Source organism: Medicago sativa, chromosome 3, assembly GCF_051527215.1.
Source record: "Medicago sativa cultivar Bolivia chromosome 3, Bolivia_mono, whole genome shotgun sequence".
NCBI classification, from domain to species: Eukaryota; Viridiplantae; Streptophyta; class Magnoliopsida; order Fabales; family Fabaceae; genus Medicago; species Medicago sativa.
In genome coordinates this window covers 35941822-35955967 of record NC_140751.1, presented here as the reverse complement: position 1 = coordinate 35955967, position 14146 = coordinate 35941822, and the positions used below count along the sequence as shown (strand labels likewise).

The window sequence follows — 14146 nt, the reverse complement described above, 5'->3', positions numbered from 1 at the left end:
CCAAAAAAAAAAAACTCATGTCTCTGTGATTAATTTTAAATCATTCCTGTTTGACGATACGAAAATCCAAATAACTATATACGCGTTGATATTTGTATATAATATGCAATAGAAAATACGATAATGATGCGTTCTATTGATATATTGTGTATAAAATAATGAATTTGCCGTTTAATTAGACTTTATAAATAAAATAAAAAATAGTCGTAATTCTAGCCCGTGCTTGGCACGGGTTTCCAAACTAGTATAATACAAAAGGATACATCTATGAGTCATAGTACACTTGGCATCATATTTTTCATCTAGCATTTAATGTTATTCATCTAGCATTTTTCATCTCTCTCATCAAAGAATATTCCTTCTTATTTTTATGTGATTAAAACGTAAATGTTGACTAAAAAATGGATGATTTAATGGCGTGTAAATGCTATTAACTTTCATTACATTTTTTTAATTTGTTTCATAGTCAAACCTGAAAAAATGAACATATTTTTTTAGGGAAATACTTTTTACTACGAATCACAAAAAACGAAACCTGCGAATAACACTAGCACCCCATGTTTTCCACCAAATCCGCTTTTTGTGTTTTTTTTTATATTAAAATAAAATTTGTGATAGCAAATTTACACTTGATCGTGGTATTCGTGGAATTGCATTTCGTGGGAAATAGCATGGCTCATTTTTTTATCCTTCTTCTTTTCCATACGTTTCTTCCAAGCTTTAACACCATTTTTTTTCCTCTTCCGGTTGTTAGGTAGCATATTTTAAATCACGATCATATTTTCAATCACGAAGATATGATATAGTAAAAATCAATTAGATGAAAATCATAGTCTCAAGTGTAACAAGGTAAGTGGATTCAAATATTTTATTTTCTTAGATTATTGACGATGTCGACATGTTAGTGCTGGTTTGATGCCTGTATTTGTCTAATGTTCATAGATGTGTGCTAATCGTTCTTCCATTAGTATTTGTGTACAAAAAGTTCAAACATACTTTTAACCACTATTTAATAGATATTTGTTTATAATTTCAACATTACTTCTCGGATCTCACCATGCTTTGAATTTTTCCTTATAAATATTACTTTTTTTTTTTGCTAAGCAGGGAGAGAGGACAAGCTTCAAGAGGGAACACCGACATCCCAACTAGGTTGGCACCCCGGGAACCCTCCATCCTATGCTGCCAATCTCTAAAAATTTATTAAAAAAGGGGGAAAAACTGTACAAGAAGAGGGGGGACTAGACCAATACCCTCTGAATCAAAAACAAAACAAAGAAAAAAAAACAACAAATTACAAGAACCTAAGGAAACCTGTAATTAGGCAAACCAACTCTATCCCGAAAGAAATCTAGCTGCATCTCCGTAGGCAATGAATCTAAACATCTTTGCCCCAAAGTGCCCATAAATTTGGCTGTAAATTATCTCTAACATTCAAACTATATTTAGTAACTCCAATATTATGCCAATACCACGAAGGAACATGTTCAAAAGGTATCTTCGGCTCCGCAATGAAAATAATAACAGGCTTATGAGACAGAAACAAATTATGTAAAGCAATTTTAGATTCAAAGTTGCCTATACCTCGGATATTCCAATAAAGGACATTCATGACGATGAAGGAGGATGGGAACCCTTTGCCCGGGTGTTGTACATAGCCTTACCTAACACTTGCTTTTTTGCCTCCTTTTGTTGCTTTTTAGATAATACTTGCGTGAATCCTTCCTCCGCCATCCGTTTGTCATATTCACGAATACGTGCCCGAAGGTCCAAGTCATGCTGAACATTCTTTGAAATCGGAATTTCATGATGTTGAATAGGTGCTACACGTGCAGGAACATTATTAGCATCCTCTGAAATTATTTCAACTTCTGCACTGTGTGTTTGTGTTTGTGCTTCTAATTCCGTGACATCCGTAAAAATCGGCCGAGATGCTGCAGTAGTGTCCCCTTCCTTAGCCACTGGTGCGTCAGAAATTTTTTCCAAGACATGTATCGATGTGCTGGGAAGCGTACCCTTCCTTATATCATCACTCACATCTGGTATGAACTCAATATCATGATGGTCCTTGGTAACATCTTGAGGAGAGGCATCATCCGAGTGATAAATCGTAACATCCGGTGAAGGTGATTTGCGTGCTTCTTCATCTTGCTGCTCCTTGTCTGCTTCCAAGGAGATTGTATCATCAATGTCACGGTGCTCAATTGTATTATCAACAACCGGAATGGTAGTATTGTCAAGGACCCTGTGTTCATCTGTCACAACCAACGGATGAGTTTCCGGCGGAGTGGGTGCTGCAGTAGGTTGTGATGTCTGTTGTTGCTGCCCTGTAGAAGGTGCCGGGGCTGACTCTTGGTGCGGTTGAGCAAAGGCCAGAGAGGAGCCAATACCTGCTGGATTTTCTTTGGTAGGGATCCAAGTTTGTTTGTTAGTTGGAACCGGTTTCTTGCCCTGTGCAATAGTCTCCTTTTTTGCATTACTTTCCTTACGGGGATATAACCATCGACACGCGGAGACATCATGTCCTATGTTCTTGCAGTGAGTACAAAAATCTGGCAGCCACTCATAGGCTACCTTAACATTGAATGCATAACCTTCTCTCTCGACAGTGATTTCATGGAATATTTTCCGTGAGAAGTCCATATCAACAAGAATGCGGGCATAGTGACCGTAAAGGCATTTGGTAGTTGCATTATCAATAATAAGTGGCGTGCCCACTGCACAAGCAATTTCACGGAGCGTCCTATCCATCCAGTACTCCTGAGGTAGCTCCAAGAGTCGGATCCACACTTGAGCATGAGTGTTACGTTGTTTGTGCATATTAAAATCTTTTTTCCATTCAAATAAACGAAGAACACCTGGCTTTAAATTTATCGTCCCCATCGCCCATGTCATGCGCAAATCTTCTTCAGAAGAGAAAAAGAATTCATAGAAACCCCTTCCCAAGGACGTCATGGACCAAGCCCCTTTTGTTTTCCACTGTTTCTGAAGTTTGGAATATATGTCCTTTGTGGTGTAGGGTTTATCGCCCTTGTTAAGAACCAATCGACCACGGAGATTACGTTTGCAGAAGTCCATACCCTTCTCATACACGGGCTGAGAGATGTGAATGCTTACGTTATCACCACGAATCACCGGCTGCGGTAGGTTGTCATTGCTTGCGGTTGTTGTTGTGGAGGCAGACAGTGCTTGTGCAAAAGAAATTCTCTGTACTGGTTTGGGAGGAGGGAGAATTGTCGTTGTTGGTGAATCATGATTCACGATAATCCTTCCCGGAGATGCGCCCAGCTCAGCCTGCCAATCAAAGGCCATGGCAAGGCTGCGGTGCAGGAACAGGAGTGGTGCGGTGCAAAATTAAAAATTGAAAACGTGAAAAATGGTGAATCACGTAACTTCCAATTGGCACTTTTTGATCAATTTGCACTTGTAATATATTGAAGAAGCCAAATTAGAATTGAGTTGGCAATAAGAAACACGTAATATATTAGCTGAATGAAATTTGGAACGAGATACCAAGAAGCCACTCATAATTGAACGGCGTTCATGGTAGGGGAAACCCTAGCAGAGTCAAAAATCAAAACAATTATTCTATAAATATTACTTCAACCATCACCATTCCTCACATCATTTTAACATTCAGTTATAGAATTTAAAATTATTTCAAAATCATGTTTGTTCATTTATAGTTTGTATCCATTTTTTATTAAAAAAAATTGTATTATTTTTCTTCATAGTGCCCATAAATAGTGTTTCATCCTTATTCTCTAAATATTACATATTTGTTTTTGGTTCTTGACTACTTTGGGTTTGCAATTTATTTAAATCTATTATTTTATATTTTAATCCTCTTTCTATCTCTCTATATTTTTTTACCTAATTTTTTGTTCAACTTTTCTTCTTTAGCTCTTCGACCAATTGTTCTTTGGTTTTAACGGGATTTTATTGTTTTGTTCTATTTTTCCAGTTATGTGGATACAATTAAAGATGACGCGCAAGGATGCAATAATTGAAGTTTGACTACATGGATTTGTAGAGTTCCTCTCAACAAAAGAAAGAATTTGGAGAGAGTAGAATATTTTAATCAAGCTTTATATTTTAAGAGTTGTATATATTACAAATTTGATTAAAGTGCCTGATGTTAAATGAATTTTAAGTAGTTTTATTTGCATTGAGATTGTAAAAATGCTAGCAGTAATATTGATATTGTTGCAAGTGTCTAACTAATCACACTAATGACGAGTTATGAGTGTTCGAATATAAACCGATTCAAAAGAAAATCATAAATTGGTACAAAAACTGAAAATCACAAAATCTAATATCGTTGCATATGTTTGAATGTCCTTTGTGAAAACCTTTCGCATTAGATCATACTTTGATTTGATTATTCGATTTTTTTTACCTCAAATTGATCGAAACCGCACGGCAAACCCTAGAATGACGAGCCACTATTTTTTTTCTTTTTCTTTTCTTATATGATATGATCCTTTGGTTTTCGTCTTCCTCTTATAATAGTAAATGAAGGGAGTATATTTTATGATGTTGAATAACCCAATGATTTGTGTTCTGTTAGTTCTCTCATTATTTGTAACGTTGTTCCATGTTTCTTCAATGACTTTCTGCATCTGTGTCAAAATAAAGTTATGGATATTTAGTGCAACAAAGGTTTAAAAAAATATATTTGTGGATGTTTTTCAAATTAAGTATCGTCAAGCACACAACTGAGAGATGATATCTCTAGAAAAAAATTGTTAGCTTAACGTAAAACTTCGCACAAGCGTACACACCCTTGGTCAAAAAGAAATGCATTAAACTTTTGGAAATACCGACGCTAAATTAACGGTTTTTAACTTCATAGGAAAATAATCCTATAAAAATCATGGGATTGACTTTCTATTATGTTTCATATATCAATCTTTGCTCTTCTACTCATGTTTCTTTCATGATTTTTTTAAAGTTGCAATTTTGGGTTGACTTTATCCAATAAGATGTCGAAACATGACCTAATTTCATTGTTGTTCTTTTTAGTAAAACTTGCAACAAAGCATCCCAACCAAAATTTTTAGAATAGAATCAATCAAAGTATGGACTTCATCTTTATAGAAAATTTGGGAATTAAAGGTAATTTTCACTTTTTTATGTTATGTGGTTACTAATTTAAAATTGAACAAAAAATAAATAAAATTTATGGTGAACCTCCAATTATAAGTGGAAATTAATGACAAGCTGATCGTCGTGAAAATTTCTTTTTTCTAAAGAATCGTTGTGGGAATTTCTATTATAATTATAAATGATTATTACATACTTTTATTTACTAGAATTTCCATTTTTGGTGTATTTTCTTTTTAAGAAATGATTATTATATATTTTTATTTGTATGAGATTCTATTTTTGGTATTTTTATCATGGATTATTTTATTAAGGAAATCATCTAAAAAAATTAATCGATTTTTATAATCATCATGTGCATTAAATCAAAATTAAAGAAGATGTTTTATCAAAATAAAAATGAATGACAATTAGATATTTAAATGTTTGAATTTTAATAAGAAAAATGATATATAATTAGAGACTACAATAAGTACTCCAACCCTTATTATACCAATTCATCCATTTTTTAAATAAAAAATTATATAACCGTTTTTTTATCCTTCATCAAATCAAACCATGCCCATAAGATTATTTTAACATTATTAACCACTCCCTTTATTTTGGTGAAGCCAAGTTGATCATAGAATGGATAATTAATCTGAACAAATGATGAGTCTTTTTATTCTTAGAGACAATCAAATTGAATCAAAATTCAATAAATTACAACATTACATTTAACATTATTAAATTCATTTTCAGTAAATTTTAAGTATTTTTTTAAGGAAAATTTTAAGTATTTTAAAACAGGTTTTTTTAAAAAAATCCAATTACAATAAAAACAACATATATATTTCATGAAAGCCTAAAATATACCCCAATAAAATCAAACTAATTAATATAATAAATATTTTGAAAAATAAAAAACTTAAAGGCTAATAATTTTAAGTCTATAACGAAAATTATATTAAATTTATTTTTATTGTGTCTGATAATTGATTGTGTGACTGGATGTTAGTGTAAAACAAACATTGATAGTGTATATCATTTAATCTCATAATTTCCAAAAAAAACATTTCATTCACTAATAAAAAATAAACAAATAAATAATAATTAAAAAGAAGAAAATTCTCACGTGCTTGACATAAGAACGTCTTTTAATAGTATAATAATAATGATCATAAATATCTTTTAACACAAAAAACTTCATAATGATCAATGGACCATAATGATTCTTGGGTATGACATTTAATGCCATTATTAAAAAAAATAAAAGTCATAGTGAATTTTTTGTTGGTAATTTTTTTTTATGGTGAATGAATGTTAATTTTGTATAAGGTAGAAAAAATCTTAGAGATAAAAGAGCACTCACTAAGTTATTTAGTATTTACATTTGCATACCTCCAAAGATACTAAAAGGGCTCAAAACCTGTAACCTTTAAATTTAAAGTATGTCTTTACACTGCTAGACTAAACCCTCTTTGATGGTCGGTATAGGATAGAGATATGATAGAATATGAAATTCGCTAGAGACATGATATGATATAGACATGATAACAAAAATCTTATCATGTGTTTGATGCGTACATGATAACAAAATATCATTATAATTATATAAAAAAAAATTAATCTCACAATTAATTAAATATTGTAAAACTGACATGTATATAATTATAGTAACGAATATATATATTTTCAAACATTACTATCATTATAAGAATGTATTTTGTCAAGTTAGAATAACACATCTGCATTTCAACCAAAGATCAAATATGTAGGATTTTGAAATGACAAAGGTTGAATAAAAAATCGGCTTAATTGCAGTTTTAACTCCCTAACTTTCACAAAGTTACGATTTTGGCCCCCTAAAAAGAAACAAACTACAAAACGGCCCCCTAAGTTTTGCATCTGTGGTAGTTTTAGCCCCCAATGCCAACTTTGACTCGGTCTACGCTGACGTGGCACCCTAAGTGAGGTGCCCCGTGTTATTTTTTTTGTCTTGGGGGGCAAAAACTGCTACAGATACAGAACTTAGGGGGCTGTTTTGTAGTTTTTTTTTATTAGGGGGCCAAAATTGCAATTTTATAAAAGTTAGGGGGTTAAACTGCAATTAAGCCTAAAAAATATTATGAAAGCGAATAAAATCAAAAAACTAAATTTTAAGATATTTTTTTTTAAAAAAAAATGACATCCAAATACTTTCAAAATAGTTAATCATAATGTTGATACTCCAAGGAGGAGTCTATACTGGATTTAATCATTAAATTAGTATAAGAGCAACCACACAATTAAGGTTGATAACACATCTTTACTTAGAATGGATAATAAGCATGTATTTTGTTAACTTCACATAACACATCTATGTTTTGCTATTGTCAGATCTCATCAAAGACCATAAGTGAAGGAAATGGAAATAATGATGATATAAAAAAAAACTAAATTTTAAAATAAAAGAATCAAGAAAATGACAAAAAAAAAGATCATTATAATGTTGGGACTTATGTATGGGCCTAAACAGGATAGGATAAGCACATTATGCTAAGAGCAACCACAAAAGTAAGATTGACACCACATCCAAATTCTCAAGGTATTAAGTATATGGGGTCATCTTACTTATATGTTCATCACCTTATGCTCTTCAATCTAATGTGCAACTTTAACTTAGATATGACATATTAATATCTATCATTTAACCAACTTGGGTAAGTCTGGTGGTATTGACTTGGGACCCAATGCTAAATTGGCTGGGCTAATTTAGCTTATTTAAAAAATAATAATTATCCCTTAAGTTTGAGACTCTCTGCATATGATCTGGTAGCACAGCTAAATAAGACTAGAGAAGGTGTAACATGGTAAAAAAAAAAAGTGGGTTGGTGGTGATTTAATGAAGGAAGATTTTTGTTCCTTTCCTGAAAATGGAGAAAAGAAGAGAAAAAATAAACTAGAAAAATTGAGAAGACATAAAAGGAATTTGAAATGAAAGAAATAATAAGAAAAAAGGGGTTTATGCGTTGTCAGTGAATATAGAGAATAAAGTAGTTGTTGGACGTGTTTGTTGAAGGAGTTGTATATTTTTGGACAAATTTTTTAACAAAAAATTAAAATAAAAAAATTACATTATTTTAAAAACTCTAACAAGCGTGTATTTTGTCAACTCAGCAGAACAGTATCCAGTTTTTCTTTGTAATCTCACCAAAGACCAAAAGTGAAGGATTTTAAAATAATAGAAGTGGAATAAAAAATACTAGTTTGGACACCCGTGCCAAGCACGGGCTAGAATTTGGTTATACTTGACATAGAGAATATTATTATGTATCATGTATCGATTAAAGCTAAAGATTTGATAAAATAGTGGAGGTTGAACAACAAACAAATGGAAAAAAAAAAAACATACTTAAACCTTAAAGTTTTGAATGAAGATGTGGTATCATTCTCACCTATGTGGTTGTTCTTTCTCCGATGTGCCGAACACCAGTGATGTCTCCCCTTGAAGGTCCAACGACGGTATCATATCCCGGTTCAACATTGTGGAGGAGCGGTTCTTGGTAGTGGATCACGTATACAGAGACTATGATACTTAGTGGAGAGATGTTAATTTGTCAACTGTGAGTAACAATTTCACATTATATGCAAGAAAAGATGTTGAGCAACATATAAGTATGGTGACTCATATATCTAATATCTTACGATTGGTGCAATATCAATTTCACTTATATGATTGGTCTTAGTCTAATGTGATGATACAACCCATTGTAGGCTTCCACAGAAGACATAATATTATGATGATTTTTTTGTTTCAGTTTTTGGCTGTCATTTGTTGAATTTTTGGCCTTAAATTTTAATTTTTAGATGTCATTCGCTTTCATGCAATTTTTTTTATTCAACCTTTGTTACTATAAATTTCTTTACTTTTGGTGTTTGGTGGAATCATAGTGGAAAATATAGATGTGTTAGGTCACAAAATACATGTTTATTAGACAGTTTAAATTGATGTGGTATTTTTTTAATGAGTCTAATATTTTGGTAGCATAATTACCAGCAATCGCCAACGCCTTCAACAAATCCATAAACTAGTAGTAACTCACTATATTACCTATACTCTCATGGGTAAAACATATTTTCCTTAGTTTGTTCCCTCGTAATTTCTCTCATGTTCAAATTCCTTGTTCATCTTCTTTCTTTTTTTAATTTACTTTCTTTCTTCGCATGAAAGAAACAAACAAAAACACTCCTCTATGAAACCACCACCAACCAATTTTTTTTACGATGTTGTATCTTTCATCTGATTTCGCTATCGCAATATATCACATACACAGAGATTCCTAACCTTAAGGGAGATATGTTAATGTGTCATGTGAGTTAAACTTCTCTTTTGGATGCAATAATATATATTGAGCAACATATGAATGAATTGATAATATGCCTAATGTCTTGAGGTTTTAGGTGAAGATGTGGCGTCAATCTCACTTCTGGAGTTTTATTAGTCAAATGTGATGATTCAATTCATTGTAGGCTCCCTTATAACTACAAATATTATGATGAATTATTTAATTTTTTTATTTTTTTAATATAATATCTTAATTTTTTAATATTCAATATATATTTTTGGATGTCGTTCGATTTCATTCAATTTTTTATCCAACCTCTATATTTCAAATATCTTCATTTTTGATCTTTGATGAGATTAAACAATAGAAAACTACATATATGTTATGATGAGTTGATAAAGTACATGCGTACATGTTTATTAGACATTTTAAATTGATGTGGAGTTTTTTTATTGAGTCTATTTTTGGGTGAAATAATTACTCATAAATCTCGTACTCTTTCAAATAACCCATCAAATTATCACTAACACACTCTTTTCTTAATATTTCCACGGACAAAACACACACTATTTTTTTTCCGTTATCATTTCTCTCATGTTCAAATTTCTTTTTCATATTATTTCTTTTTCTATTTTTCTTTCTTTCTTTCTTTTTCATTAAATGTGCAAACATAAATCTCCTTCCATGAAACCACCATCAACCAACCTTTTTTACTATGTTTTGCCTTCGTCTAGCTTTATTTGGCTATGTCACTAGATCTTAAACGAAGAGAGTCTCACATTTAACGAAGATATGTTAATGTGTCAATTGTTAAGAAATATATACGTGAGATGATCAATATAACTAATGTGTTAAGATTTTGGTGATGATGTGGTGTCAATCTCACTTTTATAGTCGCACTTACCTTAATGTGTTGTTCTAACCTATTTTAGTCTTCTTCAAAACTCCGAACATTATGATTAACTATTTTGTTAGTTTTTTTATGTCATTTATTTCATATTTATGTTAAATATAAGTTTTTGGATGTTATTCATTTTCATGCACTATCTTTTAATCAATCTATATTATTTCAAATTTCTTCACTTTTGATCATTGGTTGGATTTAACTATAGAAAAATTCTACCGTAGAATGTTGAGTTGACATAATTCGTGCTTATTAAAAAGATTTAAATGTTGTAGTGTTTTTTAATTAGGTATAATTTTTTGGCAAATTAATTACCCAAAAATATCAAACTTCTTCGATAGACCTATAAAATTACCAGCAACTCACTTTATTTCTTATAACCTCATCGACAAATACACAATTCATTTTTTTTTTAACCTGTATCATTTATCTCAATCTCAAATTTATTTTTCATCTTCTTTCTTTTTCAATTTCCTGTCTCTCTTCTCATAAAAGTAAGAAATATAAACCTCCTTCTATTTAATTACTACCATCCCATCTTTATGACCATGTTGTGCCTTCATTTGACCTTATTTGCCTATGTCACATAATTACAGACGTGGAGACTCGCACAATTGAGAGAGAGAGAGAGAGAGATGTTAATATGTCAAATGTGAGTTAAAATTATAATGGAGAAAAGAGAAGATGTTGAATAACATATAAGTGATATGAACTAAAAAAATTGTATGAAAATGTGGTATCAATCTAATTTTTGTGGTTTCTCTTAGCATAATGTTACGATATAACCTAATGTAGGCTACACTGGGAATTCCAACATTATGATAATTTGTTTTGTTAGTTTTGCGTGTTATTTTTTTTAATATTTTTAATCTTAACATTTAGATGTTGGACGTCATTCATTTTCATGCAATTTTTTTTGTCAAGGCAAATATAGATTTTTATTCAACATCTATTATTTCAAATTCCTTCACTATTGGTCTTTGGTGGAATCTGAAAAAGGAAAATTGTAGATGTTTATTAGACATTTTAAATTGATGTTGACTTTTTAATGAGTTTGGTACTTTGATAGCATAATTACTAAATTATCTCAATTTTCTTCAACGTAACAAACCCATAAAATTACCAACAACTCACTATTCTCCCTTACTTTTTCTCTCATTTTCAAATTCTTTTTTCATCTGATTTCTTTTTCTACTTTATTTTTTCTCTTCTCATGAAATAAATGAGTGAAAACATCTCTCTACGAAATGGCCTTATTTGGTTATTTCACCATATCATAGATACAAAGAGTCTCACGCTTAAGGGAGAGATGTTAATGTGTCGTGTGTGAGTTAAACTTCTACACGTTAGATGCAAAAGTACATATTGAGTAACATATAAGTGAGATGTGGTGTCGATCTCATTTTTTTTTAGGGGTGTGTCAATCTCATTTGTGGGGTTTCTCTTAGCCAAATATGAAGATCCAACCCATTGAAGACTCCCTCATAACTTCAAACATTATGATGAAATATTTTGTTAGTTTTTTAATATCATTAGCTTAATTTTTTATATTAAATATAAAAAAATCATTTTATTTTTTTGCGTTATTTTAAATTCCTTCATTTTTGGTCTTTGGAGGAATCTAAAAATGGAAAAACGCTAATGTGATATGTTGAGTTGACAAAATACATGCTTATTAAAAAAAATATGATAGATAAATTAGGGAAATAATTTGATGAGTTACATATATACGCAAAACCTTTGATTAGTTTTAGGATTAATTAGAAGCTGACCCACTTGTTGTTTTAATTTTTTGTACTATCCGTTTAGGGTCGACCTACACTTTTGCGTGGATTTACTGGGGTAGGTTTATGTCCCCCTAATGTGTATTTGTATCTCCCCCTTTTTTTAATAATATAATATATATAAGCAAAAATGAATAAAGTCTAGTTGAGATGTCATATATTCTCTTTAAATTGTGCTTTTAATTTAGAAAAAAAATTACAAATATGATATGTAAAATTTACATTTAGATGTCAACGTATATTGAAGGAGGACACAATCGAAAACCAAACTCTCCACTCAACGAAAAAGGGATTTGAGAATTCGAGAAGAATTTCAAATTTTAGAATGAACGTTGAATTTTGAAACAGTGTGAAAATGTTGAAAGTTAGAAACAATATTTTATAAAATAAAAATCAATTAAATAACCTCAATTACCCCCTTCCCCTCAAAAAAGAAAAACATCAATTACCCCTTTAATTTTGTGATATCATCAATGTATGGATATCTTATAGGATAAATGCATAGTTGACTAATGATATGATAAATGTCTAATCTTAAATATCATATTAATGCATTCCTTTCTCACTAAAAACTGAAAATGTACATGCTGATGTGGATTAGTTTGATAACATTTAGTGAGCTTAAGCACCATATATGTACACGTGTACTTTTGCATTCTATGAAGCCAAATCTTTATAATAGAGAAAGTTTTTTTTATATATTAAAACACATTTACGTGCATTTGTTATTTATTTTTTTTGACAATTACGTGCATTTGTTATTAAAATATATGACATAATTTTAAAAAAAATCAAGATAAACATTGTAGGAAATTCGTAAAATTGAAATTTGAAAAATTACCAAGTTATTGGTAAAATTTAATTTTAGATATCATTCGATTCTCCTTTTAAATTATCTTTGTTATTATTATTTGACAAAAAAAATTCCTTTAGAATCTGGCAAATAGACTTTAATTTTACATAAAAAAATTTAGGACACATCAAGGTCAGGACATGTCTCATGACTCAATAAGCACTTACAAATTTTTTAGAGATCCTTTGTCAGAGATCTTCACGCAAATAGCGGAGATTGAATCCACACCCTTGAAATTGAGTCAACTCATTATTAGCAAAACCAATTTTGATTAGGAATGCTATTATTAGTATTAGTAGGGGTGTTTGCGGTGCGGTTTGGTTCGGTTTTAAGGGTAAAAGTTATCTGAACCGCAAGATAAATAAGTACGTGGTTTGGTTTGGTTCGGTTGACTTTTAAAATAAAATCCAAACCAAACCAAACCAAACCAAACCAATCCGGTTTGGATTGGATCGGTTGGTGCGGTTTTTTTAGACAATAATATATTTTTTTGGTTTTCAACTTTAAAATCAAATTAAAAAGCTAAAACACAACATATTTTCAGGAATGTTTTAAATTTCATCCAACATTATAATTTTATTTTCATCCAACAATGTTTTCAACTACGTAGACCAAATTAAAACGTGGACAAAAAGTAATCCTATTTTGTAAGAAATACAAAAGACTAAAATTTTAATCATTCTCTAATAGTTCAAGTAGCACATAAATACATTTTTGATAGAAAAAGCAGCAAAGTAGAAACTTAATAAGAGAAAAAATATGTTCTTTTATTAAAGTTTCCATTGAATTTCTATGAGTATTGATCTAGATGATATATATTTAATTAGTTTTTTTTCTTCTTATATTGTGGTTTGGTTTGGTTTGGTTCGGTTGGTAAAATCAAAACCGCAAACCGAACCAAACCATGCGGTTAGGTAAAAAAAATGATCTGAATACATCCGAACCAAATGCGGTTTTTTGCGGTTTCGGTTTGGATTGATTCGATTAGCGGTTTTTCTTTTGGATTGGTTCGGTTTTGAACACCCTAAGTATTAGTAGCAAAAATAGTGAATCAAAACATGATATCATATAATGGTATCATTTAAATAACATTTTTTATCTGACTAAATAAATGAGACATTTAACAGAATCATTTTAATTTAAATTACCAGATTAATGACTATTATTTAAAGAACCTTTTATTTTTTAGTCT

At 30.7% G+C, this 14146-nt stretch overlaps 1 protein-coding gene across 1 annotated transcript; it reads right to left on the bottom strand.

Annotated features, from left to right (window-relative positions):
* Nucleotides 1-1608: 1608 nt before the first annotated feature.
* Nucleotides 1609-3312, bottom strand: LOC146937373 (uncharacterized). The gene has a single exon (XM_085749408.1). It carries the CDS (start codon nt 3310-3312, stop codon nt 1609-1611), a length of 1704 nt encoding a protein of 567 aa, XP_085605534.1.
* Between the last annotated feature and the right edge of the window lie 10834 nt (nt 3313-14146).